This window comes from Pempheris klunzingeri, chromosome 1, assembly GCF_042242105.1.
Source record: "Pempheris klunzingeri isolate RE-2024b chromosome 1, fPemKlu1.hap1, whole genome shotgun sequence".
NCBI lineage: Eukaryota > Metazoa > Chordata > Actinopteri > Acropomatiformes > Pempheridae > Pempheris > Pempheris klunzingeri.
The window spans coordinates 17,481,116-17,508,243 of NC_092012.1; the positions used below are offsets into that span (position 1 = coordinate 17,481,116).

At 40.5% G+C, this 27,128-nt stretch overlaps 1 protein-coding gene across 2 annotated transcripts; it reads right to left on the reverse strand.

Annotated features, from left to right (window-relative positions):
- Nucleotides 1-820: 820 nt before the first annotated feature.
- On the reverse strand, nucleotides 821-26,328 carry LOC139203167 (chromodomain Y-like protein 2). Of its 2 annotated transcripts, XR_011584374.1 has the most exons (8): nucleotides 26,100-26,328; nucleotides 14,228-14,840; nucleotides 9,386-9,603; nucleotides 4,408-4,580; nucleotides 4,102-4,312; nucleotides 3,820-3,963; nucleotides 3,463-3,730; nucleotides 821-3,368 (listed from the first exon to the last, which is right to left on the reverse strand). XR_011584374.1 is itself a non-coding variant. In XM_070832841.1 (7 exons), exons 1-7 carry the CDS (start codon nucleotides 26,121-26,123, stop codon nucleotides 3,572-3,574), a joined length of 1,542 nt encoding a protein of 513 aa, XP_070688942.1. In that variant the 5' UTR covers nucleotides 26,124-26,328; the 3' UTR covers nucleotides 821-3,571. The 2 variants fall into 2 exon arrangements, 1 of the variants encoding a protein (XP_070688942.1); XM_070832841.1 differs by having other exon boundaries at nucleotides 821-3,730.
- Between the last annotated feature and the right edge of the window lie 800 nt (nucleotides 26,329-27,128).

Here is a 27,128-nt window from a genome sequence, read left to right on the forward strand (position 1 = left end):
TTCCATCATACCTAAATACTTTGACCAGAATGATTTTTAAACAGGTGTTAAATTGAATTCCACGTGGTGTCAAAATGTCTTAAAAGTCTTGACTTTAAGATGGTGAACACTGCAGAAACATACAGCTAATGATCATTTGCAGCATTGTCTCCATTCAGTACATGGAGCAGGTAAATGTGTCATCATGGGAAACAGTGGCTAGTGGTCTAAGGGCGGTCTCCTCAAGCTTCTTTGGCTGTCCACAGGCTCTTAGCTGATGACCTGGTGCTCATGTGACTTGAACTTCACATTTAGGTCAGGAAATGACACCTGAGCCATCTCCATTTGCTGAGTGAATACCAGGAGTTGCAGTTGAGAGCCCAGAATTAGTAGTTGTAGTATCGTAGTACTATAATGGGGTGTTGCTCCCACAGGTCTATTTTTTTCACAGCAATTTAAGCGCAGGCTCCAACATCAAAGGTTGCTTGTTGCAGGCCTGTTGCATCGATTAGCAGGATTCTTGTTACCTCACAAACAACACAGGAAATGCCGAGTGCCTGTTTGTCTACCAGCTGATCTGAGTTTAAAGACAAAGGCACTGACAGATGTGAACAGCAAGCGGTTCAGAATACAGACAGTTCCCTCTTGTATGAATAATTCTTACTGCAAACATGCATTTTCACACTGTTTTTGAAAATTGTTAGTGAATATTTGCTTGATAATTACTAGCAAATCCTAGCTGTGTTGAGGGTCAGTGAGTGTCCAGGTAAGCTGAGGGTAGCTCACTGGAAATGAATTAAAACCTACAGACAAAAGCCCACACACAGTGAAAGTACTGTTTCTTTATTTGAAGTAGCTCGCTCTGCCCATCACAACTTATGGATCAATCTTCGACAGATACTTAGATTGCAACCAAGGACCAATCACCCCAAGGAGTGATTGTTTTTTTTTTGAGACAATGTGGGAAGAAACAAACATGAATGAATGATTATACATACAGGGCACCATACATGACACTGTGGTTATAAGAGGAAGACACACAGGAACCTAAGAAAAACGCTGTCAGTTGTAATAAATAATGGAACAAATATTAGTAGTTTTTTTGTTTTTTTTAGTTATAACTGATCAATTTTATTATCAAGCACACGTCAAACACATGCCGAGGTGGGAACTGGGATCTGATTGTTAAAAGAGGAAATAAGAGTTCAAAACATTGGTTTTTGAAAGTAAAGGATTTTCTATCTCAGGCGACACACTGAAAAGAATATCTAATATTTTACAAATTGAATAAATAAATGAATAAATACATAAACGCCCCAGTTTTGACGGATCAAAGTCATTAACACTCAGTTAACCTGAGTGATTTGCATTCAGCCATGCTGTACAGGCGCCACATTACACAGGTCCCTCTCACTTCCTCTCAGAGCCCTAAAGCCGAGCAGGAACTACAGATGTTACCTAATATTTGCAGACGAGGAATAGAGTTACAGAAGTAAATTCAGGGATTTCTAATAAAAAAGAAAAAAAAAATCCCAACACCCTCTGCTCGCCTGTTTAAGCCTAATGGAGTTTTTGGTCACTAACCTGCCAGTGAGAAGATGAATCACTGCATCATTGTTCTGTAGCTGATCATATGTCTGGAAAGCAAGATAAAAGGATGAATTCACGAGTGCACTACAATGCACCTACAGAGGTTCTATCTTTCATGAGCTTGAGTGGAAGTGTGCTGTCGTTTCTGTTCATTTTAGGTGAAAATGCACCATCAAACCATTAATAATTCCCTGGAATCCAACTACAACAGCCACACATAAAACTGATGAGTGAATGTTGTTAAACAAGCCTTCTATTGCTTGAAATGGACAAATCTGACAAACAATAAAGGTAATTTTATTTAGCATCTGTTCATTCTTATAAATCTCAGCAAAACACAATATATTAAACTATCTGACATGCCTTTAATAATTTACAACTAAATACTTAATTTGATAATGTCAAACATTATTCAAGTGACAGCTGTGTTCACAATTAGATTTTGGTTTTGAAATTATAAATATATATATATATATATATATATTTTCTGCTTTCCTACCCACTTTGCTCGTCAAAGTTTTAAGGGGAAATTTAGAAAGGGTGATTAAGAGAGCCGGGTTGCTTCGGAGCAAACAAGACCACATGGCACTGCACATCCAAACGGTTATCTAAAATAAATACAAAAATAAACTGCACCATTTCTAACAATACTTACAATGTTGGTACAAAATATACCCTGGAACACAAGGTATTCAGACAGGCAACACATTTATATGTACAGTATCTTACATGCAAGTAGTAACACACAACAGTCGATTATCTATGTATCATTCTGTACTGCATGTGCACAACTGCAAAAAACGGACAAATATCTTCTGAATTTTACAAAACAGTTTTCACAGACCTACGGTTTTTGGTAAAACAAAAATAGATCCCTAAGTATAATACACATCGCAATAGAAAACGTCTTGAATTCTCAAATCATCACATGCAGATAAGGACAAGGTCGACTCCAGCTACACGACTGTTGCATTTCCACAATATAGATCACTGACAGTTAGTGTCGTCACAATGCGACTATGTGAATCTCCTTTGTGTGCTCTAAAAAAAAAATAAATACACAACTAAGAAATAACTGTCCGGTAATATCTACACGATCATCTGATTTGAAGGAAAAAAAAGAAAACAATCACGCATTTCACACAATAACAGTGCAAGGATGATATTTAATTTACTTGTGAATTATGACCAGACCAGGCCTCATTATTACATGAGCTTTAGTCTTGATTTCATACAGGAGCGATTATGGTGCTGATTATGAAGCTACTGGAAAACAACGTGTGTCCTGTGTAATAAAGACATTTTACAGTATGAGCAATGACTTGTGTGATGAAATAAAAAGACAGAATTTTCGTTGAATCGTCCATCTTTTATGGTAACTCGCAGGATCCCAACTGTTTTCTTTCCGATGGAATGTGCACGTAAGTAGCAAAAAAAAAAACAGCGTCCTCATGCAAACTTTGGTTTACACTTCAACTCTCAACAGTAAGCGACAAAAGAAAATCCTGAAAATGCATCTTATATACAGGAAGCAACTCTTTTACACCCTTAAAATAAATATATATTTATATATATTATTGTCAATTTATCATCTGCTACCAGACATACATTGATTTCATACATCCTGATGATTTCAGAAACAAAATCTCACATGTGTACAGAGATACTCTGTACCGCCCTGAAGAACCTCCTTCAGTGTTTATTTAAGCGATGCACATTTGGCCCTTTGCTCTTTGAATCTTAGAGAATAGACATCTGGACCATGTGGGTCCAATTAAAAAAAAAAAAAAAAAAAATTGCTTTACAAAAGAGGACCATGAAGGAATTGTTGGTAGACATGTAATCGAACAAAATCCCGGAGAATCCCCTCTGCTGTAGGATGGAAAAAGAGACCCATGATGCAGCTTTTCCCTCAGACCGAGATCACAGCGTTTAATCGCCCTGAATGTCCCTCTGCAGATAACATTTGACCCACATTGAGTGGTTGTCTGGCTGTGGATGATCACTTCTCATACGCCTTGTTGTGCAGATAACTGAAGAGTGCCTCCAGTCCTTTGGTTGAACACCACAGCTGCTTCAGCATCTGACACTCTTTGTCATTCACTTCCTCCAGGACCGACAGCAGGATGCTCCTCACCAGGCATTTGGATTCTTCTAAAACCTTTTGAAAGCGCACAGAAAGCAGAGAGGGTCATTTGGTTATATTCAAAAGAACAAATCATCCTCTGCTTTGTTGCGATCACGACCTACCACTGCATTGCATGATGCCATTTCCTTCACACGCAGCATCACTTCTTGGTTAAATGTCGTCGGCCAGAAGACCTGTGACACCAGGCCTCGACTGCACGCTTCTTGTGCTGTGAGCTTGCGCCCACAGAACAGCATCTCGTTGGCCTGCCATTGGGAACAGAGAGAGATAAAATTACACACTATTTTCAATGTGTCGCGCGATGCAAATGCTTTGACTGGATAATAATCAGGTGGGTATGAAAAGGTTCAAATAAGCAAAAAGCCTGGATATTTCTGACCCACCAGAGCTACACCCAGGATCTGGGGGAAGGTGTAGGAAGAGCAGCCAGAGGGGGTGAGGTGGAGGGCTGCACATGGAGTTTGGAACCAGGCCCTCTCACTGGCCCACACCACGTCGCACAAAGGCAGGATGGAGGCTCCGAGGCCCAGAGCAGGCCCGTTTATTGCCACCACGATGGGTTTCTTGAAGTGGATGAATGCCAACACAAAGTCCCTAAAGGGAGTCATAGGACGATCAGTACCGACTCTGTCAAGTCTTGAGGCAAGTAAAAGAGAGTCAGTGTTAATAGTAGACAGATTTATCTTTACCGCACGGCATCTGCGATGCGGCTGCTCTCTTTTCTGCGGTCAGTAGACAGACGCCCTATCAGGTACGACGGCTCCAGGCCACTGCAGAAAACAGTCCCCACGGAGCTGAGCAATAATAACTTGCTGTCATCAGCAGCTGCATTACTCAGAGCTCGACACACTTCCTTCATGATCTGAAGAGGGAGAGGAGGTAGAAAGGTTGAGAAAAAGAGATAAAATATAGATATTGAATCCTTAAATTAAGGCTGGACATCCACGCTGGGTGTTAAACAAACTTAAAGTATTTAACTGAAATGATGATGGCTCCAATTTTATATGAGCTGGTGTTTAAGTTACTTCTACATTCAAAAACAAGTCAGTTTAAATTCTTCCTCCAGTGCTTTCATTTGTCGTGTTAATAAAAACACGAAATGGTACAATAAAATAATACTGAAGGGAAAATAATTATGCAAGCTTTTAGTCTCTTGTTATGTAAATCAATAATGCTCTTTCACCGAGTGCAAGTGCTTTTCGCTTGACAACACAAACAAAAGTATCCAATGATCACATGTTGTCAGCAAACAGCACTGATACAGTGGTGATGAAAAGAAGATGCTAGTTATAATGGCGCTTGTCATTGCTATTCAATGGCTCATTTCTTAGATCAGACGTTTTCAGACCGTGATGCTGTAGTAACTGTTTTAAATCACTGACTAATATGTCAACTAGTGACTGAATAGTTAGTTCAATAAGTTGTAATCACATTATTTCAAGTAGTGATGTTATCAGCAGTGTCGTGAACATTTTTGGGGTGCAAAGTTTTAACAGTATTGAACATTAAAGTGAGATTTTGGTGGTTTCTAGCTAGTTAATGTTACCTTCTGAGCAATGGCAGATATCTGGCGAGATGTTATCATGGAAACTCTCTGGGCAGCTTGTTTCCTTGACAACCTGCCTGCCAGTGGCAACTAACTTGACTGTCGGTTGATAGTCATGAGATAAGAGTAGTACCAATAGGATTTGTAAAAAAAAAAAACGTTGTGTGTGCAAACTTCGAGATGAAATACAAGAACTCAAATTTGTGTTTCACTCAAAAGAAACACAAGTAGTGTGTCTGTAATATGACACCACAACAAATGTGACCATTATAGCAGTCAGTGAAGAGAGACACATTTCACTCGCATTCAATATCAGCATCAACAGACAAGCGTTTGGCCTTTGTGTCACGTGATGAAGAAGGGAGCGAGCCCACGCTGTCAGACAGCCGACCTGATAAGAAGTCGACTGGAAGCCCCAACACCCACATCACTGTCTGCAGTCAATCTGCACACTCCATTGCTGCATTTTAATCAGATTATCACCCTTGACCCATATTAACCATTCAACCTCAAAGTGAACTTAATTCTCTATGTCTCACCAAGCACATAATCTGTCCCCAGTTTTAAATGGATGTGACATGTGTGCATGTGTGTGTGTGTGTTAGAGAGACACTACGCGTGACGTTTCTCTAACAACGTCAATTAAAATCCCGCTCATATACAAGACACGGAGACGGGAAGATGCTGGTTCCAGTGTGTGAAGCAGAGCAGGAGGAAGAGAGCAGTCAAAGTGACATTCATGTGCAGTGAGCAGGGGCCTCCAGGACATCTGCAGACAAACAAAGGTGGTATCCACAACAAAGGGACTTGCAACAGCATGCATCAACTCCCTAGAAATGAAATCACCACCTCTAGGGGTTTAAGTCAATCAATCATGTGCTTTTAAAATGAGTAGGAGTGACAGACTTTTTTCAGTTAAGAGCTCTTCCCACTTTCCTGAGGCTTTTTGATATTGTGAGCTAAAGATACTTTTTTTTTTTTTTTTTTTTTTAAATGGAGGAAGGGGGACATTTTTCTGTAGGATGGGTTTTGATTTCTCTTAACAGAAATAGCTTGCCTTTTTAAAAAGGGGCTATCCAAAACCACTCCCCCGCTCACTCATTCACTGCTCCCTATGGAACAGACACTCAGTAGTTTATTCTAGAGAGTGTTGGAGAGAGAGATTTTTTGCATCATCACTGACAGACATAGAGTCACACAACTGCAATCTGTTGCATCTATAAAACACAGCACATTTCATTGCGAGTTATTTATGGGGAACGACTGCAGACGTAGTCCAGGTGTCACAGCTCAGAGAGCTCTATCGACTCCTACATTTTCTGTCAATTTCTAAGATTCAAACAGGCCTTTTTCCACATAATTCATCTTCTCATGTCACAGTAGGAAAAGCAGGTGTAAATAATGGAGTTAACAATTGCTGAATTCCATTTGGCTGCTTCAGTTGCAGGGTGTTGCGCACGCTAGCTCATCGGGACACATCGGAGCCACAGTTTATTCCATTAGCTTCAGGATTCTTGTAGTCAGTGTGTTGCTCGATAAAGTTTTTGAAATTGACAAAACACAGGATGTTAAAACACATTTGAACAGGTGCAGAAAGCAACTGTGTGTTAGACCAGAAAGGTGACAGAGAGAGTAACAGTAAACAGCTCAGGGGACTTTCTCACTTAAAGTAAGCATTGTATGTATTGGGTGAAAAATGTATAGGGATATTTTTGAGGATTTTCTGAGCGGACTGCATTCAGTTTGCACATACGCAGACTCTCTTGTTCCTGTAGCTTCAAAGACTGAGACACAGAGAAGGAGCTATCAGAGCTGTTTGATAAGCCCACAGCTTACAGGCTTACTGTCACACATGAAAGTACACACACACACACACACACACACACAGACACGGGCACACACAGTTTAGGCCACTTCAGTGCCTGTGAAGTACAGACTGCCATGCATACGTCGCAGTATCAAAGCCTGTGCCACCCTGTGAGGAAGATCTAAGATGCATCCTACAGTCTGAGGGGAGGGAAAACCTGTTTGCTTAGATTCATGAGCCAGAGGTGGATGACTGTGAGACGTGCTGTTATCTGTGGCTCAACTCACTGTTATACTAAGGGAATCTGTAAAAACATTTCAAATAAATGACAAAAGAGTCTTTGATAAAGTGCCAAGATTGAAAATGTTTCAAATGTTGACAAACTATAATGTTCTTTATGGTATACATTATAAGTGTATCAACAAAGGTCTAAATGATAAATATAGACCTAGAGGAAATATGGCCAACTTATTCATGCAGGGTCATCATCAGTTAATGACATAAAAGCATGATAATAATGAGGTTTTCACCATTTATCAAAATGTTGTTTCTTTTTAAATGTATGGATAATTCCAAAAGCCATTTGTCATTATGACCGATTTAACAGCTGGCATAACAACATGGTAATTCATAAATGACACATTTACAAAATTAAACAGGAGGTTACGCAATGTCACAATAGTCGAGTCGAGTCCAAAAGCGAACAGGCTGGCTACCATTCAAAAGTGCAGTTGGGGAAAAGCATCTGCTGAACTGCAAAAGCAAGTTACTGAATATATTGAGCAGAAATTGAAATGAAGCAGCTTGTTGTTGATTCGAGTGTGGAAATGAGCCACCAATCACAGGCTGGTGCTTTCCTGCAGGCAGTCAATTCTACAAGTGGATCATCACGATGCAAGGAGCTACAGCATCAGAGCAGAGCGCCATTCTGCCACATTCAGTTTACAGATGGACGCGTCTCATTTGAGACATATTGTGACAGTGGCAATCATAAGTCTCTTCCTAAACATCTGCTCCTCCGCAACAGTGTTGGATCCAATCTTAAAATTATAGACTTTAATAGATCTTGTCCATCACTGTGACAGATTATAATAAAGAACAACACAACTCCTGACTTCAAGGAGGTATTGTTCTGCCGCTGCTATAGATGTTGATTTTATAGGGCGAATTTGATTGACAAGGGGTTAGCAGGTGATCAACAAATTGCTCAGTAGACTGCGAGAAAACATGTCAAAAGCCATCAGACACAGCTTGACATAGATTATGCCCCCTAAATGCCTGTAGAGAAGACTCAGCTGGTTTATCATCACACCTAATCAAAAGCTCTCCTAAAAATATGAAGATTCTGTTTACACGTGTTCGATGTAATGGTGAATGAGCAATTTATTGATCAATCACCAAAAGCCTTTTGTTGTTTCACGTCTAAATTTCATCAGGCACTAACTTCTAGGTCTCCAGTCATCAGGACGTTCTGACGGCAAACGTGATCGTTTGATGTTAACAGCTGCTTTTGCATTGAAGTATCTGGGTAAGATTTCGAAAGCCTATCAAACAAGGTGATTTTTAGCGTATTAACATCATTTAACATCAGCAAATGCAAAAACAGACAGATTCAATCTATTTCATTGTTGTTATTCAAGTATTTGATCACTGAGCTTTGCAACAACAAAACTTGATGTGATGTAGCACTGCACTCTCTGGCACAGTATGTCATTTCTACATAGCGAGCAGTGAAAAACATTAGGAATTTGGCAATCTCCAGGGTCTCCACTTCACTTCACCAGTAATTACATAATGCTCTCCCCTCCGTGAACTTGCGGCATAATTTCCTCACTAGTGCGACTGACATTTCACTGCAGTAACAACAGATGGCATAAAGCTGGATTATATGTTTAATTACTCTACGTGTAGAAACCTTGTTTGGCTTCAAGGTATCACTCAGGACTAAGGCAGAGCCCAAGAGCTCCTAGCCTTTTTTCGCTGAGTATACACACTTCTACAGCAGTGCCCTGTGTAAGATTCATGCAGCTAAACATATTCACACTTGGCAGCTGTCAAATAAAACCACAAAGTTTTCTAAGTTTGTCTCCCGAAAAAGCTCCCCTGGAGCACTTGGGGTGTTTTTGCACAGCTCTGGGGCATCTCCACAGCAGTAGTAGAGGAAACTGGGATACAATCAAAAATCATGCATTGATACATACCAGACAGCACACAACAATATGAGGGACAAACAGGTCAATTTAAAAAAAGTCCTAAGTCGTATGTATAAGCAGTAAAACAAAGCATGTGGGTGTGTGCACATTCCCGTTCTCACCTCTGGTGTCAGAGCGTTGTTGTCCGTCGTTTGGCTGGAGAGCAGGACGTGCGTGAAGCCTTCCTCCTTCCTGACCACGATGTCTCGGAATCGACAGTTTGTGTCGTTCTGTCGCACGTTGTACCTGAGCCGCTTGTCAAACACGTAGCTTTTCTCCTCAGCCAACTTCCTCTTTACTGAGCTGTGCAGATGCATCTTGCCATTGGCCAGAGGGGAGCCTGACACAGAGGAGGGGGGAGGGGGGGCACAACTGGTCAATGGGTCCTCTAGGACTAATGTAGATATTACATGATGTTAAGATTGATGATTAGAACACACCCATGGCAGAAACATTGCCCAAAATATAATCTTAAAAACTATGTATACACTGGGTCTTGGTTGACATCAGTCATGATGGCATTTTCTATAAACGACACTTATAGAAACACAGAAACATTTCCCAATGGTCCATTCTTAAGTAATTGTGTCCATTAGAATCACCTGTGTGCGTGCACATCAAGGTTGAACCACGAAATAGCACGAAATGAGGAACATTTTAAAAGTGACAAACCAGTGCTTTACATAATATGGTTAAACTAGAGACTTTTGATGAGGGACCTGCTGTATGTAGAGCTTGGTTTGACTTGGTACACATCATATTTAGCATATCTGAGTCTCATTGACAATCAACTGAAGGACACCGATGCTGCTGCTTACAGCTGAGCACTGTGGGCGGGTTTTTCCTAACTAAAATAAGGTGGTCTGAGTTTTCTATATGTATCTGCTATGACTGCTATGAAAACTACTACATACTGTATTTGCAATAAATTCTTCAGAGGATATTCCTGAATAACATTTTTGGCATTTGCAGTGCTATTGCAGCATCAAACATTGCACAGTCTCCTAAAAATAATCCGAACTTTTCAATAAAACATAAGGTCTGGATGTTTCATTTGCAACTAAAATCATTTGAATGCACATATACACAAACCAAGCACAGACTGTCTTGTATTAACTTTGCTGTAAGTCTGACAGGGATGTTAATTATTCTGAATTTGTTATTTTCCATATTACATTTGCTTTTGTCTGGACACTTACAGCTGGCAGGCATGTCATCAATGTGCCACAATAGCATTCACCTACTTTTTTTTTGTAATTTGACAGTATTTGCTCTCCATGATCTCTGGGCTATCACAGCGGGATTTATTTAATTTGAATTTTTCTTGATTGCATTAATATTTCAAGCTCAAAAACCACACGTTGAGCTTACTTTCCTTGCTGTCACATTTGGAAAGTAGCCAACATTATTTTTTCAGGCCTTTCACACAATGAAACCGTGACATGTGGGAGCAGTGTAATCTCTCTAGAGGACCAATATTAATCCAAAAACTGATTTGACTGTATTGATAAAAAGAAAAAAGGTTTCTGTAAAAACTGAGTGACAGTAAATAATCTCAGTTGTGCACCATGAGTTAACCAATCCAGTCCCTTATCTAGGATCTAGTGGTGCAGTGGTTGGAAACAATAACCAATAAATAAGTCATCCATCATTCAGGAAGACAAGCACAATTTTTCCCACCACAGCAAGTGGTGTGATCCTTTTTTTTTAAAAACTATTAGAAACTACTATTTTAAATTATGTAAATACCAATAAAAGCTGGGTCTTTAACACAAATCGGATCGGATTTGGAGAAAAAAAGACAACTTTTGCTGTCAGAGAGACTTTGAAACTAGCTAAAGCCCTCAATGGGAGACTCAGTTTGTGTTGTTGACCATGAGTGTTTTAAAAAAATGAATAATGCAGTGAAGCAGTGGAACCAGCCAGGGCCTCACCTGTGAGTCGGATACCAACAGAAGCAGCCGTGGCAAACTATATGAGAAAAACTCTTTTCTACTTTATTGTAACAACAAATGTAGTTAACTGTAATGGTAATTTAGGCTGAAGATATGAAAAATTTCCATTAAATATTCATATCTTTTATATGATTTATATCATCCCTCCAAGCGTTCTCAGATTTAGACCTAACAAAGATTCAAATTACGGCTAAATTGAATAAATTGGGGTAAGTTCCTCTAACAAACAAACCATGCAGAGTTTGACTGCAACAGTAAATTCAATCAACAGTGATTTTCAAATGATGAGTCTGTTTCAATTCAATTTTACAGAGGAAGAACATAAACAGAGCTCAGCCTGGGTAGATGGGATTTCTGATGGCAGCAGCAGCGCTTCAAAATGGTTGTGGGACAAGAGGCTGAGGCTTTTGTCTCACTGACAGTGCTCCAGACACGTGACAACACAATGCGTCACATTTTTGCACAATAAAGAGGTGCTGTCTGCAACTGGTGCTACCTTTAGCTAGCTGATTGTCACGGAGATACTAGCAGCTCAGTCACTCCGGTAAAACAGATGACATTTGCAACCTCCCCGTCCTCACTCCCATAATTAATTGAAAGACTTTCTTTCATGCTGCTGCAGGTTTTAAGTTGTCCGTGCGCTCGAAATAGATGCATCGTGGGCACTGATATGATGACTGCATGAACTGATGTCACCTATTCTTTTTCAGTGGTGAAACAGAAACTTGAAGGGAATGTTAAATGAGAAAAGGTCAGTCAGACACCTTCTATGCAAGCAAATACTCAAATACTAACATCATTTTCTTACAGTCCTCTGCTGCATATGTAAGGCTTCTCCTTTTTTTTGTTTGGAGCTAACAACCATAGAGACACCCTCTGCCTGTGTAGCAGTTTAATGAGTGGATGCTGAATGAGGTAAACGGGGTAGTCTTTCAAGGATTAGGAGATTACGATCCTTTACAGCTGGCCAGCCTGGCAAAAGGTTGGTAGCCCTAATGTTCTCGCATAGCAAAACTCTCGGCTTAGTCCATACAGAACTTTTATGGAAATTGTCTATTTTAAAGCACAACAAGCACGTAACGACCAAACCAATATGCACACGTTCAGCATGTTCTGTGTATCTGAGCAGAGTAGTAAAGGTTCCCAGCACCAACAACAGAGGGCAAAACATTCCTTTAACAGGTATTACAGACGGGAATGAATAAACTTCATATTCATTCTACCGATGACATGTGTGTTGTTATTCAAAAAACAAACAACCATGTAGATTTTCTGTTTAACAAGTCAGGATGACTTTTTGAAAACGTATGTAATGATTAACTATTGTGGTGCAGCCCTGGACTGTGACCCATGAGTGAATTTCAAAGGTGTTATCAGCTGCTGTCGTAAAGAGCCATAGTAGGGCTGTGTGTCAGCACGTCTGCTAAAATATGCTGCATTTACCTTTATAAGCAATGCAATCTATCATGTAACACAAGCTTCCTGGACCTTTTTAAGAGGAACATCTAGCTATGAATGGCAGGTGAGCACTGACTCCCTCATCATATGCAGGTCGCTCTTCTTTCTGCAGGTCGTTCCCTACACTGGGTTTACACCAGACATGGAGACATGGCAACACTGCCCCCTTTTCATTTTTGGTGCCGATGTCAGTCGTTCTAACTCCTGTCTACTCTGTGTCTGGTGATATATAACAAATATGATCATGGATCATTTCATTAAAACATTCGAGGATTTTTGGTTTTATGTGAGTGACTGTCGATTTAAGACCAGATCATCAATACAACGGTTAAAATTAATTTTCCAAACTTTCAAGACTTTGTACTAATCCTTGCAATTAGTAAAATGCAAAACACTCATCATGGAAATATAATTTAAAAAACATCAAAAAAGATAACGGTGTGCATTCTAAACGTTTCAGCACCATATGACAGGCCAAAAACATATTTGAGATGATTTAGAAACAGTGTCAACATTACATCGTCAGTTCATCAGAGAGCATTAGTTCATCACACTGTGTTTCGCTTCATTATATGAATCGCTGAAATGATGTTATTTGGTCGGTGGCATGGCGCAGGTCAGAAACTAGGCTAAGAGGGAACTGACAAGTTAATGTCTTGTCTGTAAAACATTCCGCTCATATCAAATGTCAAAACATTTGTTAAAGAGGCACTTAAATGTGTTTTTTGAACTGTAAACTAAATTCTCTATAAAATAGAGCTCAATACGTTATCTGCTGTTTTAAATCAGCCCCGAACCTTCTGACGAGATAGAAGTGATCAGCTGATGCTTACAAGCACCCACCCCAGCCCCCAAACGTTGAGTGGGAGTCTGTGAAGCCGTGCTCATTTTCAAACATTTGCTGATCAAGACTTATCATTCACAGGTGTTCATGCCATGTAGACTCACTAGTTGACATGCTTGAACATTAGCCTTCTAAATAGCTTTAGAGCCACTTAGTGACGCCTCATTCACAGGAGTTTATGCTACACAGAGAGAGAGAGCAGAGAGTCGAGCCCTCTCTCCAGAGAGAGAACAGGGCAGCAGGGCCAGGATCTTCCTTGTGGCACCTCAGTGTCACAATGTGACAGCAGTGGAAGGTCTGTCAGCAGCTGAAAGACTCAGGCAAGTTTAATGATAATCAATCATTACGTATGTTTTCAAAGTGGCATCCTGGCTTGTTGAACACCATATTTTGAGTAACAAAACATACATATCAGTGTAGAATTAATATGAAGCTGCATTCTCGCTGTCCATAAGACATGTTAAAGGGATGTTTAGTCTTGGTTCTCATTTTAACCTGCACTGGTCTGTTAATGGGAGATTATTTTTGTTAAAGGAAAGGAAATATTTGTATTGTTACAAATATTAATGTAATTTCAGAGTTTCACTTTGACTCTTTATACTGTTGTCAGTTTTTCTTAACTATCATGACACCAATATCTGCATTAAAAAAAATCCAGCATTAGCTGAACTCTGTTTTTAATTTCACACAGTTTCCCAACATATTACCTAGCTCAGTGGTGAACTGCTGTCCAGTGGTATCCATGTCTCCTAGTTCTCCATCCACTCTGTCCAGGGGCACTCTGTGTGGCCGTGCAGCTGCTGCTGTCCTGTACATGAGAGGCTCCATCTCTCCATTCTGGACTCCATTATGAGGAACCCTCACTGGAGGAATAAAGTGAGGCTCCGCCTGAGGAGGAGCCTTGTATGTCATGGCTTTGCTAATTCTTTCCCCTAAAGGATGCTTCCCTGCTCCCACACCCACTTTCCTCTGCTTCTGAGTGGGTCCTGACCCTCCACTTCCAATCCCTAGAACAGCTCCTACTCTAACCCCAACAGCTGGGCCACAAGTCCTTTTCTTCTTTCGGGCCTCAGACCGAGCTCTGGAGTTTTCAGTAGCAGATGGGTGGCTGGTGATGAGGGCCTCTTGACGATTTTTTGTCACTTTGGGCCGTTTGTGTGAGTGCAGTCTCAAGCTGTTGAACTGGTCAATGAATTCCTCACAGTGCAGTAGGTGGTGCTCTGGCTCCCATGTGTCCTCCTTACTCCCATAACCTTTCCACCTTATCAGATACTCCCACTTCCCCTTCTTGTTCCGCCTCTTGTCCACAATCCGCTCCACCTGAAGGCAGCACACAGATGGACAGGCAATTAGACTGTGTTTTAAGAAATTAGAAAGTGTAATATACAGATTTACTAGTTTGAAAATGAGAAATGAGAAAAAGACCTTATGAACTGATCTGCACAAAAGTGCATTAGACAAAGAGATTTACATCTTAAATCATTTTTTAAAATGAATATAAAAATAAGAACAGTTTAATTAGCTCCTGCACAGGATGATTAATTGGCAGAGTTTTCATGAATGGAAATGTCTGCAGCAGTGTGTTTTTTGATATTATAATCAGGGGGCCCCTGAGGGGCCAGGAATATATTTATATAATAAAAACTTACAGGGTTCGAAGCCCTTCATATAATTTCATATTGCTGAAAGAGTGGGTGGCCCCCATGTGGGTACACTTCATGGACCAGCACCACGCACAGGTGCATTGAGTCCACCAGCCACAAAACTGAAATTTTCTGTGAATATTCATCATCCCCTGAGGATAAATCCTATTGTTTTTGTGGTAATGGCACCATCAGCCACCCACTTTGTACACAGGGAATACTGTATTAAAACAAAATAGTCAGATTTCTAGGAACATGAATAAACACTTTCATGTTTTCCAAAGGATGAATCCTTCAATTATATTTAATTTACAAAGATTTGCTTATGTTTCAATGTTGAATTCTATTTTTGAAACATTGCTAGGGAGTGTCAAATCTTTAAAAAAGGCAAATTTTGTGACATATGTCAAGTTTATGATAAGGGCTAATTCCCTGCAGAGGAAAGATAAGAGGCCAGAGGAGAGCAATGAGCTGCAGGCTGCTATAATGAAGAAACCTTAAACATGAGCTGTTCAAAGTCAAGCAAAAAGTAAAAAAGCCTGTATACGTTACAGATATATTAGGCCAGCAAAGACCACAGAAAATTACAAATATTACTATTTGACACAGGCACTCAATCATGTGCAGTAAATCAATCAACCCCATGTGAAAAGTCACACTTATCAGCAACGTCTTAGTTAAATTTAAAGTATTAAAAGAAGAACTGAGAAGGAAAATTAATCTAAGATCTCCAATTCGGTGCACTACTGTACAGTAGTCATGCTCAAGATTTTTCTTCTTCCTCTGCCAGCAAACGGTGAAATTACTTTGTGAAATAAATTATAGGCTATATAACACCAAAATATGTTTTAATTTAAGTTGTTGTTGCATAAACAGTTGGGCAGTGACATATTCTATCATTTGTTTAAACAACACACAAACCTCTGTACGTGACTAATTACTCAAATAATGACTATTTACTGTGCAATTCAATTTTACTGCATTCAACTCAATTTGCAATTCAGTAGGTGCAGATAAGACTCAAGGTGAAATTTCTGGGTATGCTGATCATATGCCATAATTTCATGAAGTCCCTCTTTTAAGGAGACAGATAGTCTGGCAAACAAAACTTGGCCTTAAGTGACAGTTCACACCATTCAAATGTTCGGGTTTTATTGATTAGCAATTATCATACACTGTAGATCAGATCAGCACATCTGGGAACATTAGTCTACAGCTGTTAATATTAAATTCATGAAAACAAAACTGGTTTGGCTTTGCACCCTTAAAATAAGCAAATAAAACGTCAAGAAACACATGCGAGTCATTTGACATACTGGCAGATAAGCTGCATAGCAGTCAACACACAAGCATATAGCATTAGCATGTAGCTTTGAGCAGAAAAATTTTCAGGACATGGTGAGGGAACAAATCAAAGATCAGCGATTTAGGGATTTAATCCTGGTGCAACCAACAACACAGCAACTCTTCAACATTTCATTTAAATGGGTTTGTTTAAGTGTATGCGCTACAGCCGTATACGTGGAACCAGAGATTGTTTTCCCCCAAAAAGGGGCGTGGTGATGAGAGCTTACTCTCTCTCGACATATTGCCGATCTGATGTACTGGTCCATTGTAATAACGGGGACAAAAACACAAAGCACCACAAACAGCCACAAACACACACATCATATTAAAAACAGTCACATATACACCGCAATAAAACCGCATAGCACAATCTGCCGACGTCACCCATCATAAAATTCACAAATCAATACCTGCACCAATGTTGACATGTCAGACATAACATGCAGGTTTTGGTTAGATATCTATACAGGTATGCAGGTACCTTATCACTGCCTGACATGGGAGTGCACTTATGGTGAAAAAAGAAAATATTCTAGTGAGAGTGTGCTAAACAATACTCCTAGGGCATTTAGAAGTAGCAAGGTTTTGGGCCATGGGAGTAATGGAAAATGGTTGGAAGGTTTCATCAGAGGCTTTAGTGCAGCAGTGATAATAACTGCTCATCATATTCTCAGATGACATTAACAGAAGTAAATAGTCTTTGATGGGTGAGCAGCACGAGTGCCACAGAAATGAACAGACAATTAGGCTGCTTTTAGTTCCAAACAATGTTACACTTAACAGCATTGCAGAAAGGAGTGAGGCGCAGAAAAGAAAAGGAAAACAGAGACAGAACGGGATAAACTTGTGTAAAAGAGATTTAGAGACACTGGCAGCCACCAACCGTACGGTACTGTGTTCATCACATGAGGTGTATCAATTCTGACCAACCATCAGCAGTAAGGTTGACATGAGGACCAAACGGTGAGACTTAGTTTACATTAAACTGTCTCATTTATTTCCCCTAATTTTTGTATGAGAAGACTTGCATCCACACTAATGTTCCCAGGTCGTTTTTGTAGAGATCTCTTCCCACTGTGAAGCACAGCAACAGCAAAGTCTCTTTATCATTATTTTGCAAAAGGTCAGTTTTCCCAGTGCGCACTGAAGCACCAAGCCAGCATTGTTAAAAAATGGATAATGTTTTTGGGTGAGAAAAATGCTATTTTACACAGCCCAACAAGCCAGGGCAGCTCTACATGTTCAGAAAATTGTACCACTCCAGTCCACTGAAACGACACCATCAAAGGCACACTAACAACCTACATCAAAAATCAATGAATGCTGGTTGGAGTATAATGTTTTAAGTATGTGACTGACCAATAAATCCTTTTTCCGGACACAGTAGTTTTTTTTTTCTTCTCTCTTATGTTCATACTTAAATGCCTGGTGACCATTTCCATTATGATCAAAGCTCCTCTTTTTTTGCAACCCAATATCACCATTATCTCTGCCAGACAACTTAATTTGTAGTTAATTTTTTTTTTTAAACACAAGATCGGATAACCCTATTCCTGATTATTGCTTTAGTTTTGGCCCAACATGTTGTGTGTTGCAGCTGAATGTCTTCCAGAGCACTATCTTCTGACATGGTGATATGGAGAAGGATCATAACATTTCTCTGTGAAATCAAAATCTCCATATGCATCTCCCACCTGGTGCAAGGTGACGTCCAGTGGGTCACAAATCACCCAAACCCCTGAAGAACTATTTTCTGTGAAGGCATTCTCTGGTATATAGTCACACAGCCAATACTGTGTCTGGTAGAACTGCACTGCTGCACTGACTGGCCTTGATGCTTACCACTGCTATAAACTGAAACTGTACACAGTAATATTTACTAGTGCAGACAGAACTATGTGTCCAGTCTTATTGGGTGAACAATGGTTGCTCTAGAAACAGACAACAGAATGGACAAAAAAGGAAGAAATAACTTGGTGTTAAGGCTTTAATGGCAACACACACCCAAGTTGGAAAAGCATTTAACAAAAGGAAAATTCCCTAATAATTTTACACTGCCAACACTTTTTCTTTTTATATATGATGAGTTTTCAATATAAAGGTTGACCTTACTGATTGTTGAATGAACCTTACCTACCTGGTAGCTGTATTATTTTTCTTTCTGATGATGTGTGTGTCTAAGCTATGCCGATAATAGTTTCCTTTTCTATTTCACAGATGTCACAAGAATACATTTTGATACGGAATATTTGGTTTAGAATCCTATTATTATTGCTTTATTATTAATAAACTCTTTCAGTGATTTGTGAGAAAGTAATTGCCAGTGACTCATTTTTATGCTTCCACTTCACTATTAATGCAAACCTACTGCCATGGGTATCTACGGTAACACTCAATACTATAAATCCAGCTTTAGGTGATAACGATTAAAATTTTTAATATTTTCCACTGTGCTAGATCCCATCAGAAGCCAGAGTGTGAAAATTCGCATGATTCGACACTGTGTGCCCCTTTGCAGGCCGTGGATAGTCAGTTTAGTTGAAATTAGAAGGGACTTGACATCACCTACTGTTTGTTAAGCCAGAAATGGAGGATGGAGAGTTTTAACAGAGGGTTTAAGGCAGCTATGCTAATAGCTGCTCAACATTACCAGGAGTAAACAGCTTTCCGTGGGGGAGCTTTAGGGGTGTCCCTGACATGAAAACAGGAGATTTGAAAGCTTACGATCCCAGACAAAGTCTCACATATAAGAGCATAGCAGAGATGCATGCAAAGGAAAAGAGAAGGAAAGTGGAGGAGGTAAATAGGGTTAGATCGAAGAGGTTTAGTAACACTAAATATATTATATATATTATACTAAAGTATATGTATAATCTGACTAACAGGAACAGTCTGTCAAGGCCGGTGTGTAACGTACACCCTGACACCATTTGGGCGTAAGCTCTGTTGCACCTGTAACCACACTAAAAAATGACACACCTGTTACACACTTGTCCCTGAAAGACAACATGCAGACTACACACCCACTATGTCATCTTTTCCAAGCTAAGTGATCTCATAGTAATACCACTACTGAACTGTGCCCATAAGGACTAAAGATAGCTTACATCATGCTAGCGGCTTTGTATGGCTGTGCTTAGGTACAGCAGTGTCCCATCACGGCACAGCCCAACCCCCCCCCCCCCCCGCCAAGGGGGACATGGAAGAGAGTCGGGATAAGAGCTAAGCTAACCCAGCTTGGACCTAAAGCTGTGCCTGGCAAATGTCCAGTTGCAGGAAAATGGAATGGATGAAATGGCCAAGAGACCCAAAATCAGAGACTGATGTGTCCACATGTTTACAGAGACCTCAATGGTTGGTCCATGCTCTGAGCCAACAGAATGCAAGACTTTAACTGGATGCTTGGTGTTCAAACAAAGTTAAACCTGATGGACAATGTTTCTCAAATGCTGAACTGGTAATGTGAGGATGAAGACTGTATTGTTACAACTGTCTTGTTGCTGCTGTGTACCCCACATGCAAATTTGAAAAAATGCACAACAGAATTTTTATCTCAGTGTATAATATAAATACAGTGGGGCAAAAAAGTATTTAGTCAGCCACCAAAAAGATAAGAGAGGCCTGTAATTTTCATCATAGGTATACCTCAACTATGAGAGACAAAATTGAGAAAAAATTTATTTGCAAATTATGGTGGGAAATAAGTATTTGGTCAATAACAAAAGTTCATCTCAATACTTTGTTATATACCCTTTGTTGGCAATGACAGAGGTCAAACGTTTTCTGTAAGTCTTCACAAGGTTTTCACACACTGTTGCTGGTATTTTGGCCCATTCCTCCATGCAGATCTCCTCTAGAGCAGTGATGTTTTGGGGCTGTCGCTGGGCAACACGGACTTTCAACTCCCTCCAAAGATTTTCTATGGGGTTGAGATCTAGAGACTGGCTAGGCCACTCCAAGACCTTGAAATGCTTCTTACGAAGCCACTCCTTCGTTGCCCGGGCAGTGTGTTTGGGATCATTGTCATGCTGAAAGACCCAGCCACGTTTCATCTTCAATGCCCTTGCTGATGGAAGGAGGTTTTCACTCAAAATCTCACGATACATGGCCCCATTCATTCTTCCCTTTACACGGATCAGTCGTCCTGGTCCCTTTGCAGAAAAACAGCCCCAAAGCATGATGTTTCCACCCCTATGCTTCACAGTAGGTGTGGTGTTCTTTGGATGCAACTCAGCATTCTTTCTCCTCCAAACACGACAAGTTGAGTTTTTACCAAAAAGTTCTATTTTGGTTTCATCTGACCATATGACATTCTCCCAATCCTCTTCTGGATCATCCAAATGCTCTCTAGCAAACTTGAGACGGGCATGGACATGTACTGGCTTAAGCAGGGGGACACGTCTGGCACTGCAGGATTTGAGTCCCTGGCGGCGTAGTGTGTTACTGATGGTAGCCTTTGTTACTTTGGTCCCAGCTCTCTGCAGGTCATTCACTAGGTCCCCCCGTGTGGTTCTGGGATTTTTGCTCACCGTTCTTGTGATCATTTTGACCCCACGGGGTGAGATCTTGCGTGGAGCCCCAGATTGAGGGAGATTATCAGTGGTCTTGTATGTCTTCCATTTTCTAATAATTGCTCCCACAGTTGATTTCTTCACACCAAGCTGCTTACCTATTGCAGATTCATTCTTCCCAGCCTGGTGCAGGTCTACAATTTTGTGTCTGGTGTCCTTTGACAGCTCTTTGGTCTTGGCCATAGTGGAGTTTGGAGTGTGACTGTTTGAGGTTGTGGACAGGTGTCTTTTATACTGATAACGAGTTCAAACAGGTGCCATTAATACAGGTAACGAGTGGAGGACAGAGGAGCCTCTTAAAGAAGAAGTTACAGGTCTGTGAGAGCCAGAAATCTTGCTTGTTTGTAGGTGACCAAATACTTATTTTACCGAGGAATTTACCAATTAATTCATTAAAAATCCTACAGTGTGATTTCCTGGATTCTTTCCCCCCATTCTGTCTCTCATGGTTGAAGTGTACCTATGATGAAAATTACAGGCCTCTCTCATCTTTTTAAGTGGGAGAACTTGCACAATTGGTGGCTGACTAAATACTTTTTTGCCCCACTGTATGTAATGTATATAATTTGGGCCAATATTGTTTCATTTCATTTTCTATTTTACCCTATTGAATCCTGCATTTAAATATTTGTATGTACTGTATGTTCCACATGTATGTAGCACAAAGGGACTACAACTTGCATTTTGTTGTGCAATCATGTGTTGCAAAATGACAAATAGAATACCTAGATAGCTCCATACCTGCAGCTAAATAGTAACGTTAGCATGCTAACACGCTCACAATGGCAATGCTAACATACTGATGTATAATGTTTACCATGTTCACCATATTACTTCAACCTGTTAGCATACTAACATTTGCTGATTAGCATTAAACACAAAGTAAAGCTAGGAATGTCATTTGTTTAGCAGGTATTGAATTACGTACTTAACAAATCAGGATTTTGATCTGATGACGATGCTACAGGAAAAATGTTGAAGATGCTACAAATCATCCTGATGGGGACATGAATGTCTGAACCAAATTCCAGTAGCTGTTGAGATGTTCCACTCTGTGGTGTTAGAGTTACAGTCAAAGTGACTTTGAAAAAGCAAAGTCAATATTTTCAATGGAAAGTCACTAAAGCCTGCCGGTAAAGTTGTAATGACATCACACAGTAATTTGCACATCTGCTACGTTATCATGTAAGAAATTAGATTTTTAAAAATGAAAGGAAACAGTAGAGCTAAACTTAAGTGAATCTAACTAGCTTTCTCATTATTCTTTTTCAAGCTGTTATCTTCACATCAATATGCATCAAAATCTGCCTCTAATCTCATGAAGACTGTTACAATGGCTATAGTCACATAGACTGTGGAACTTTGGTACCATCAAGATTCCAGACCCTGGAATAAAATCACTCTATAGCAACTCTGTGCACTTCAGGAAAAAATAAAACAAATTTCCTTGGACGCACATTCACAGCTCATTCACGTTCCTGCCTGGATGATGATTGTGCTGCGGCTTGGACCCCCCCCCCCCTCCCCTCTTAATGAGCACAGTCAGTCTAGAGAGCCATGGCAACATGAGTGCACAGTCACTGAGAAATATTAGTGACTCTCTTCAATACAGAAGAGTTTAGGTGAAGAGTCACTGGATTTGCAGCAAGATGTTGTTGTTGTTTTTTTAAAAGCCCTTAAACTGAACAAATCCAGACGGGTGGAAGTGGGATCATTCAAGTCATTAAGCTTCATCATCTGAGGCCCGTGAATGTTGGTGCAAAAGTTTTATGGCAATTCATCATGCAGATGTTGAAAAATCTTACTACTTAAATCCAAAGCTTGACCTGCTGCTACTAGACAACAAGTTGAACATGAAAAGTCAGACTCATTACGATTAATCCTCTGGGCACCGTGGATATCTGTACCAAATGTCAGCATCACTGAAGAAGATGCCGCTTCAATCAGAACTTCACAGTGCGCACAGTAGAGAGACACTGAAGCAGCTTCATCAACAAGGACAGTGAAGAAATGGATTCAAACTTTTACAATCTTTTGCAACTAACAAAATTAAGAGCACCAACATCGTTCCAAATTTCTAACAGCCACATGTCAAGTCTACAGAAGGAAAGTATTAGTATTTTTAGTGGGCATTCAAGATAAAGATAAAGAGGTCAGTCATAACAGATGTCAACAGATGTTGGCTGTCAATACATTTAAAAAAAAAAAAGCATTGAAGTGAATGGGAAAACCTTAACTTCTCTTATTTTTTTCCTCTCAAGATAGATGTTGTCCTTCTAAGATGTACAGCTATGTTTAAATGTTGCATAAATGTTGAGCATCTCTAAACAGCAACCCCACTTGTTGGTTTCTCAACAGCATTGTAGAATTGACATTGTTCCGTTGATTCGCAGCACTTCCGCTGCCTCATTACATTTTGCAAAGTCAGCAGACACCCTGACCCTTATCCACGATTTAGCAAAAAATGCTTTCACCCATTTCTTCTCAGCAGTTTTCATGTCATCATATTTGATCAACACAGCTTGCTAGTTTCCTCCATTTTTTTAGGTCAATAAAGCATGCAGTAGATCAAAAGAACTTCTAGACTGAATATTGAATTTGCACAAATCATTACAGATCTTCATTCATTCCCACTTTTGAACCGTACCAGAAAACTCACTGGTCTCAGCCTGCTTAACTCAGCCCAGCAGGCCAAAGGTTGCTCATCCCAAAGCCTTACAGCCCAGGCTCTATCTCCCCAGCTCCCGAGCACCATTCTCCCAAAATATAGATTTTCTAACTTGAGAGTTCTAAAGACGGTTTACAGCTAAAACCCAGGCTTCACGGTGTCTCTTTAGAAACCTAAGAGTGATGTCAAGATATTCTTCTTGACAGCTATTCTCAGCTCATTAGATTGGCCTGGTACCTGTGAAATGTGAAATGAGGGGAATCCCTCCTGTACAAATCTAAGCCATAATGCTGTTTGGAGTCACCCTGAATTATGTTTCTCTAAAAGAAATGAACATTCACACACTGACTACATTTCTTGACTTCTCCAAATTGTTATAATGCATCAAATTCCAAGGCTTGAAAAATATTAATACAGCATGACATTGAACTGACAATACTGCCTTCACTTTTCTCCTGCAGCCACCTCAAACAAACCACCACATAAAACTATTAGCTAGTTTGTCGGTGCAGGCACTCTCCACATGCACAGACTTCTCAAATTATAACACGCCATAAACCCCCAACAGTAGGCGACGTCGGTTTCTATATTTCAAATGTTTATTTTGGTCATTTTTAAATAAATGTTGTACAACTCCAGCAAACTGCAGTCATCTGCTCAGTACTGGTCACTCCATCACTCCATTTTATCACTGAATTGTGATAATCCTGTAATCTGTTCAACGACGATCATCTTCACAGAAAACTAACCAACTAGCGGTGACCACGGGGGGAAGAGTAAAGGCTGCCACATCAAACCAACAGCCTGCGTGGAGCAGCAGTCAAAGGTCAAAACAAAAGTACGATATTGCTCATGACTACTTCGCTGACGTAATGTCTCATTTACACAACTTGAGATTACAAGTCAGAGGCTGACATGAACGGCTTTTCCCACTCAGCTGCTCGTAATTACCGAACGATCTCTCTTGAATGCTGCATAAAACGAACAGGTTTTGCTGCTCAGCAGTAACACATGAATGCGTGAAGCTGTGCCCGGCTGAGAGAAGCATAATTAAGCAGACATATCATAAAAGGAAAAAAGTATGCAAATAAAAGTGACAATAGGCAAAGCGCGTGAAAACAAGGAGGCAGGCGTGGGGTGTATTAATATGGGCTCGTGTTAAATGCAGTCAGTGGATGCTCTTTTTGGCTGCACTGTGTTATTATATCCCACATTAATAAATAAGGATAAACACAATAGTAAAAAAGTCTTACAGTCTGTCCAGTTTGCAAAACGGCATTTCCCACTAATCTATTGTCTTATAACTGATTTCCTGCTTGACTCACCACACATTGTTGGGTAGTGCTGCGAGCTGATAAAGTTATCTACTTCAACACTCATGAGAAGACCCCCCACCCCCAAAAAAAAGTTTCTTTTCAGAAGGACATTTCAGTGGCGTGTTTAAAACGTGCGCTTAACATGAAAAAAACGAACTTGTTTTGTCTATACTGTATCTATCTAACTACTTTATCCGACCGTATCTACTTGTTTTGTCCTTGGAAGTCATCAGACACTCTGATCTCTCCATCTCTCTCTGTGTCTGTGTCAGCACCATGACCTGAAACATATGACACCATGTCAGCCCAGACAAAAGGCTAATGACATTAAGAGCCCGATTCAGTGAAGCTGATGTAGAAACCAGGATTCACGCAAACGTCTGGCACCGCTTCCAGGGTGATGTTGCGCACGAGGGCAGCGTGACCTTCCTGTCACCCATTTGGGCAACTTTTTTTTCTTTCTTTCTTTTTTTTTTTTTTTTTTTTTTTTTACGCCCAACAGTGCCGGAGTCATCATTTCACATATTCTCACATCAGCCATGAAAAGAAGCTCACGCAGACTTGTTTACTCCGCCTGATAAAAATAAACCTGGTGTCTCATCTTCTGTGTCAAAGAAGCCTGCGAAATAGTCACACCGCCGCTAAAAGCCCGTGATGACAAAATCTCTTTTGGCATGTATGCGCACCTTCAGGACCATCACTCCGTCTGGAGCTATTCACCATGTCTGTCCGCTCAGTCACTTTAACACGACTTTCAACTCGGCGACAAGACTGAGGAGTTCAGCCACGCAAATGACATTTTCATCCGCTTCCTCCAGTCGTGGAGAATTATGTCAAAGTATATCAGAAGCGACACAAAGTGGAAGCGTAAATTAACAAAGCTCGTCTTCGCAAAGCTTGAGAAGGGTTAGTTTCGCCTGTTAAAGGGCTTAGTACACCGCTTTTTTACATACGCGACGCCCTCCCCTTTACTTCCTAATTCCATTATTCGTCAATATTACAGAGCATTTCCCCTGGACATGGGCTCATCCTACCTCGTAAAGGTCTCCTGAAGCCATTCTAGGGTGCGGACTCCGGCGGCGCGGCGGTCTTGCCTGCCTTGTTGGCTTTTTTTTGGACCCTACTCTCTCGGTGTTTCGGCGAATGCCCCGATAGACGGGAATTAGCGAGCAGCCTTGTTATTCTGAGCAATCCGCAGTAGCAGATCAGCAGACAGTGTCAATCGAGCCCGGCGCTCTGCGATGGATCGTTCCTCACTTAAACAAACAACCATCGGGGCGGTGCTGTTTACGCAGACCCAAGTGGAGGACTGAAAATTAGTCCTCGGCTAAAAGAATGCACAGCCTGATGGTCTGCACGCGCCCTGCTCCTCTGAGCTCTGTTGCAATCCAACTACTCAACGGGAGATGATATGCAAGATGTCTGGTGCTCAGAGACAACAGTTCCCTGCCTGTGACCCGCTCTACCTGTCCACTTCTTTGACAAGTGAATACCTTATTTAACCTTAATTCAGAGTCGTTAGGGGGGGGTGGGGGGGGTGATGTAGTTATAATGAATGATGACTTTCTGGATGCTTCAAAACTAGTGTTCACGTGTAACACCTGTCACTGAGCCTTATGTCACCACAGTGATACCGCTGTGACAGTATTTATGTAGGCATGATTAAAATGTATTTGTTATTGAGCTAATTTTTTATTTTTTTTTAAAAAACAGCTTTTATGCAAAAGAGCAGGAACAAATTATACATCCGAGTTTCATTCTCATTTCACAATCACCCTGTTGCACTGTATAATTTGGCCTCATCCATAAAGCAGCCATCACATCAGCTTTGTACCAGGCCATAAGATTGAGGCTCATATGGGAGGGCACCACATGAATTAGCGTGTCATCACAATTCTGGTGACTTTGAAATGATGCGTCTGAAACTGAAATGTGAAGGAGTTCACAAAGTTTTCGTAGATTATCATGAGCTAACCAGCTTGCATGTCTTGTTCATTGCATTTGGTTTCGACTGGTGTAAACAAAAACGTAGAAACGTTAGTTAAGATAGGCCAAGTAGATAA